This window comes from Triticum urartu, chromosome 5A (genome assembly GCF_056163025.1).
Source record: "Triticum urartu cultivar PI428250 chromosome 5A, HENAU_Tu73, whole genome shotgun sequence".
Taxonomy (NCBI): Eukaryota; Viridiplantae; Streptophyta; class Magnoliopsida; order Poales; family Poaceae; genus Triticum; species Triticum urartu.
The window spans coordinates 250,530,958-250,537,937 of NC_141877.1; the positions used below are offsets into that span (position 1 = coordinate 250,530,958).

The window sequence follows — 6,980 nt, forward strand, 5'->3', positions numbered from 1 at the left end:
TAGAGCGTGGTATCGAGTGCAACCCTGTCAAGATCAAGGCCATCGAGAGGATGGAGAGACCTGCCCGACTACGAGACATCCAGAAGTTCACCGGGTGCTTGGCATCCATCAGCCGCTTCATCAGTCGGCTGGGAGAGAAGGCTCTTCCCCTATACCAGTTAATGAAGAAAACCACTCACTTCGAGTGGAACGACAAGGAGGACCAAGCCTTTATCCACCTGAAGAAGATGCTGGCTACGCCGCATGTTCTCGCGGCTCTAGCTGCCTAGGAGCCCATGCTCCTCTACATCGCCGCCACCAGCCGGATGGTCAACACTGTCATTGTGGTAGAGCGCCCAGAAGACGGAAGATCACAGCCGGTTCAGAGACCTATGTACTATTTGAGCAAGGTGCTATCAGCCTCGAAGCAGAACTACCCTCAATACCAGAAGATGTGCTACGGCGTGCACTTTGCCGCCATGAAGCTCAAGCCATACTTTCAAGAGCACCCCATCACGGTCGTCTGGACCGCCCCGCTTACTGAGATCATAGGCAGTAGAGATGCATCGGGTCGGGTCGCCAAATGGGCCATCGAGCTGCCCCCCTACACCATCTTCTACCAGCCATGCACCACCATCAAGTTCCAAGCACTAGCCGACTTCCACGTCGACTGGGCCGAAACCCAGTACCTGCCGCCAGCTCCAGACTCCACTCATTGGCGGATGCACTTTGATGGCTCGAAGATGCGCACCGGCTTGGGAGCCGGCATCTTCCTCACCTCTCCCAAAGGCAACAAGCTCAGATACACACTACAAATCCACTTTGCCACCTCCAACAACCTGGCCGAATATGAGGCGCTAGTACACGAACTCTGGCTCTCCAAAGAGATCGGCATCCGCCAGATCCTGTGCTACGGCGACTCGGACTTGGTGGTCGAAAAGTCGCCTGGTGACTGGGACACCAAGGATGCAAACATGGCGAGCTACCGCTTCCTCGTCCAGCAAATCTACGGATATTTTGACGGGTGCGAGTTCCTTCACGTGCCACGGGCCGACAACGAGCAAGCAGATGCCCTGGCACGGATTGGATCCACCCGGCAAGCCATACCAACCGGCGTCTCCCTTCAGCGCCTCCTCAAGCCGTCTGTCAAGCCTTTGCCGGAATCAGAGTCTATCTTCGTGTCGGCTGCCCCTGGAGCAGTCGGATCCGATTCGGGGGCTGCATCAGTCGGCCCGGGGACTTGGCAGGCGCCTCATGGGCTGCAGCAGTCGCACCTGGCCCGAGGACTTTAGAACCCAGCCCGGGGACTGCGGCAGTCGGCCCTGGGACTCCAACAATGCAGCAAGCAGCGGCCGACCCCACCCCACCGCCTCCCAACCCAACCGCCCTAGTTTCAGTGGCCGTGATGACAGTGAATGAATTCGAAGCACCATCATGGGTGCAACCCATCCTCAACTTTCTGGTGAGCGGCGAGCTACCAGCCGGCGAGATTTCGGCTTGGCAGGTGCAACACCAGGCGGGAGCATACACGATAGTAAACAGAGAACTTGTCAGGCGCAGCGTCACTGGTGTGTTCCAGCGCTGCGTGGAGCCAGAGAAGGGCAAAGCAATCCTCAGAGACATCCACCAAGGCGAGTGCGGCCACCACGCGGTCTCCAGATCCCTTGTCGCCAAAGCCTTCCGCCATGGTTTCTTCTGGCCGGCTGCTCTAGAAGACGACAAGGATTTGGTCAAGAAATGCAAGGGGTGCAAGAAATTCAGCTCCAAGCAGCATCAGCCAGCTTCTGCACTCAAGACCACCCCCTCACTTGGCCCTTTGCCGTGTGGGGGCTGGACATGGTGGGCCCATTCAAGACAGCACGAGGCGGCATGACTCCTCTGCTTGTCGCTGTAGACAAATTCACTAAGTGGATTGAAACAAAACCGATCAAAAAGTTGAACGGTTCGATTGCTCTGACCTTCATCGCAGATATTACCGTCCGGTACGGTGTACCGCACATCATCATCACCGACAATGGCACAAACTTCTCCAAAGGAGCCTCGGCTTGTTTCTGCGCAACGCAGGGCATCCGACTGGACTTAGCGTTTGTTGCCCACCCGCAGTCAAACGGCAAAGTCGAGTGAGCAAACGGCCTCACCCTCTCCGGCATCAAGCCCCGACTGGTCGAGCTGCTGGAGCGCTCGGCCGGGTGCTGGATCAATGAGCTGTCGGCCGTCCTCTGGAGTCTATGCACCACTCCGAAAAAATCAACTGACTTCACTCCTTTCTTCCTCGTGTACGGGGTCGAGGCCGTCATCCCAACTGACATTCAGTTCGACTCACCTCGCGTCACTATGTACACGGAGGCGGAGGCGAAGGAAGCACGAGAAGATGGCGTCGATCTGCTGGAAGAGGGTCGGCTGTTGGCACTCAGCCGGTCTGCCATCTACCAGCAAAGCCTGCGCCGCTACCACAGTCGGAAGGTCAAGCCAAGATCCTTCCAATAGGGGGGCCTTGTAGTCTGGCTGATCCAGTGAACAGCCGGCCAGCACAAGCTCTCGGTCGCTTGGGAAGGCCCTTCCATCATCAGCAAAGCCTTGGGCAACGACTCCTACTACCTGATCGATGCACAGAAGCCCAGGGCACGCAAGAGGGACGATTCCAGCAAAGAATCAGAGCGCCCATGGAACGTGAACCTCCTTCGAAGATTTTACAGTTAAATGCAGTATGTACCAGGCTACCTTTTGTATTAAGCACAAAGACATCGGGACCATCGAGGAGCACTCAGGGGCTCCCCCTTTTTATCTACATGATAAGTTTTATGCCTGTGAATGTGCTATTTCATTCCTTCGCCCGGCATCGGGTTCGACCAGTCGGCCTGGAGGCTTGTTGTCTTGTACTATGTTGATGCTACATGCAGTCAGGCAAGTAGTGTGCCGACATGTAAGCCCTCTCGTGCCGCAAGCCGTAGCTTGCAGAGCGACTGTCTGGCTGACAAGAGCTAAAGGCGATAAATGGTGTCCACGTATAGAATGTCTAAGGAAAAAAGCATCTACATAGGCCAAGCCGGCTCCTCGTCTCATCGTCCGGATGCTGGTTAGCCGGTCGGCCGAATTTTTACTTTACTTGCTACATTCTAAGTGGACAAAGTACTTTTCTTCCCAAAATGGCCAAGCACCTGACCTAGCCACAGACCACAGAGTGGTTGCCTAGCTGGCAAGGCAGCAGTCAAGGGAAGATGGCAAAGGAAAAGCCAAAAAGAGTAGGAAAGCAAGACAAGTCAGAGCCCGACAAAGCACAACTTTTGTGAATTAAGTTAATTTACATAGCAAGGCTCATAGACAGAATTCAACAAGTTTGAATACACCCCCAGCGCGTGGAACTGTGCAAATTTAACAAGATTGTTCGAGAGGTTACAAAAGCAAGAAAGGACAAAGATAAAACTGGCCACCTAGGCCAGAGCAGCAGCAGGCGGGTTCGGCATGTTGGTGGAGTCAGCAGCGCCTGCTGGTGAAGTGGCCATCTGGCGAGTCTCAGCCTGGTCAGCATCAGTAGTGGTCGGCATGCTCGCACGCGGCTCATTTCTAGAGGCTCGATCGGGCTGGGGCTGGCCATCCGCTCCACCTTCCGGTGCGTCGTCTTCACCATCCTCACCCTCTTCATCCTAGCCTTCTTCGTCCTCGCCTTCGTCGCTGGAGGCGATCTCCTCCACCGAGTCCTTGTTGTACTCTAGGTTTAGTGCGAACCAGTTGGGTGCCACCTCGGCGCCCTCCTTGTTCAGTTCAGGGACGAACTCGGTGGTGTCGGCGTAGTCGGCGATCGCTGCCGCGCATTAGGTAATGTCGTGGCTTGCCGCCGCCAGCTCCGGTGCGGCCTCCTACCGGAAGGTGGCCTGCTGGGCCAAGTCCAGGCCTGGATACCACGCCTTGATGAACTCCAGGGCCCTCCGAGTGCCGGCACGGGCCGCGGAGCCTTTCCACGCCTCAAAGCGGCCGGTTGCTACCTCCAGCCACTCGGCAGTCCAGCTAGGGGTGCGTGGGATCTTGGCGTCTGGCCAGAGGGCGGTCAGCACCTGGGCCTCGACGCACTATACACTACTAGGAAAAGGGCTATAGATAGGATTGACACTAATGGCGCACCAGGGAGGCCGTGCGCCACTACTATATACTAATGGTGCACCAATTGGTGATGCGCCATTAGTGTGGAAGACACTAATGGCGCACCAGAAAACAGGTGCGCCACTAGTGATATTTTTTTTTCATTTTTACATACATACTAATGGCGCATCCTACCGAAGTGCGCCATTACTAGTTCTAACTAGTAATGGCGCACCAGACAAGGAGTGCGCCAGTACTGATTTTTTTATTCTTTTTTTTGCAAAACTACTAATGGCGCACCGCCTCACAGTGCGCCATTACTAGTTTAAACTACTAATGGCGCACCCTGTAGAAGTGCGCCATTAGTATATAATTTGATATCATGAATATTTTTAAATATCATGGGCACTTTTTGATATCATGAATATTTTTAAATTTCATGGGCACTTTTTGAATTCATGAATATTTTTTCAAATTTGATGATATTTTTTCATATAAAATATGATAAAATATTGAATATTCATGAGGACACTCGATCTCGATCCCCCTCCATCTCGATCTCGATTCCCCCTCCATCTCGATCTCGATCCCACCCGCGCCTCCTCTCCCCTCTTCATTTTTAAAAAAATAATAATAAAAAAGTGTAGATTACAATTGTTGTTAAACAACAATTATTACTGTTTTTATAAAAAATATTACTGTTTCATATTCATATTCATTTTCTAAAAAATTATTACATGCAACAAAAAAAATAAAAATATATCGCCGCCGACGACCCCCCGCACCCTCCCCCGCTCCACCGCCGCCGACGACCCACCGCACCCTCCCCCGCTCCACCGCCGCCGATGACCCCCCCACCCTCCCCCGCTCCACCGCCGCCGCCGACCCCCTGCACCCTCCCCCGGCCCGCTCCACCGCGGCCGCCGACACCCCGCACCCTCCCCTGCTTTTTGATAATATTTTCAAATAACAAATTTGATGATATTTTCAAATAACAAATTTGATTATATTTTCAATTAAAAATAAAAAACAAATTTGATGATATTAAAAAAACAAATTTGATGATATTTGATGATATATTTTGTTCTAGTCCTCATGAAAATAACAAATTTGATAAAAAAACAAATTATTAGATGCAACAAGAAATAATGAAAAAAAGAAGTTACTAATGGCGCACCAGAGGAGGGTGCGCCATTGCTATCAGAAAAAAAGTTACTAATGGCGCACCAGAGAACGGTGCGCCATTGCTATGAGTGTTTTTATGGCGCACCCCTCGATGGTGCGCCATTACTAACATTCCCCCCTCTATAGCTCGATACCCGGCCCTTCGCCCGATACCTCCTTCCCTCTCCCTTGCCAGATCCCCTTCCATCCCTCGCCACACCCGCTCTGGCTCCCCCGCGCCGCCGCCCCCGCGCGCCCCGACCCGCGAAGCATGTGGCTGCCGGCCTCCCCACGACCAACCGAGGTGCCCAGGAGGACCGCCATTGTCTTCCTCTTCGACTACAAGGACCCGGATGAGCTCGGACGCCCTCGAGCCACCCCTTCGACGCTGCCGCCGACCCCGACCCCTCCGGCGACTGGCCACGCCCGCCCAGGTACCTCTCCTCCTTCCTCCCTCTCCACCCTTCCTCCCCATTCCCTCCCTCCCTTGTTCTTCTTGCTATATGGATCAGAACATATGGAGCATTACTATTGCTATATGGAGCATTACTATTGTTCTTCTCTGAACCATTACCATTCCCTCCCTCCCTAGTTCTTCCTCCCCATTAATTTGCAGGATCAGAACAAGTTTGTAACAGGATGCTCTACAATGTTGATTAGGTGCATTACTATTGCTATATGGAGCAGCAATTTACTATTGCTATATGCTCTAGTTTGTATCAATGTGATTGTAGTTTTTCTTGTCATCAAGTTTAGTTGATGTTTATTTAAATATAGCTTATATGATCAGCCACTCTATGTATGATTGTGGCTTGAAGGTTCTGGAAGAACGTTTTTCCTTCAAATTCTATCTGGTGGCATTGTCCTAGACTCCCTAGTTGTGTTGTTAATTGTGCTTCTATTAAAAGAATTGGGAGTTACTCACTGTACTAGAACTCTGTAGGTTGAATTTTGGTTAACTAATACTGACGTTATGAGAATGTAAGCACCTATTATTGCTACTGATATCATTGGCTCATTGCTGCCTTTGTGCAATGCAGAACTGTTAAGAGTGATTTGGAGGATTCAAGATTCTGTGAAGCTCTTTTGACATTTAAAACTCAGAACTGAAGGTACTTAATAAACTCAAAAGCATTGATGATAACTCTTGTTGCCTAGAAACAGAGGTAGTTTACATATTGCATTGCTGTTGTTTGTTTATGTTCAGAGTTTAAGCATGTGTAGTGTAGTGTAGTGTAGTGAGCTTGTACTAGTGTAGTGAGGTCTGAACCATTGCACGATGTAGTGTAGTGTAGTGAGCTCTGAACCATGTTTAGTGTTGAGTACTTCAAGTTTACTGAACCTATTCATTTTTGTGGACTTAGTGAACATGATAAGACAAGCCAGATGCTCTATTTTTAATTAACAGTAATCCATGATCAGCAACAGTTTCTTTCACTAATTTTCAGTTAACAGCAATCCATGATTTTTTTTCAGCTAAAACTATTCATGATTTTTTGTTGGGTGACCTATTAGATCTGGAATGGAAGCTCACATAAGTTGAGCTGATTTTTGTCCATATGAAAGCAGAGGACCATATGGTATGTGGCCTTTTCATCCATATGAAAGTAGAGGCACATTGTGGTGCTAGTTTGCTGGGTTTTGTCTCCGACCATCGTGTCGTGATGATTTTGCAGGTACCCCGAGAGGCCCTTGAGTTTGTCGGAATGTCGATTAACTTCCGTTCCGGAAAATATGGGTACTCCATATGTCTTATTTTC

General features: G+C 50.6%; 1 protein-coding gene across 1 annotated transcript; it reads left to right on the forward strand.

The window, feature by feature from the left end:
* Nucleotides 1–1,315: 1,315 nt before the first annotated feature.
* LOC147970949 (uncharacterized) lies at nucleotides 1,316–6,330 on the forward strand. Its single transcript, XM_087523740.1, has 2 exons — nucleotides 1,316–1,725; nucleotides 6,261–6,330. Exons 1-2 carry the CDS (start codon nucleotides 1,316–1,318, stop codon nucleotides 6,328–6,330), a joined length of 480 nt encoding a protein of 159 aa, XP_087379866.1.
* Nucleotides 6,331–6,980: the final 650 nt, after the last annotated feature.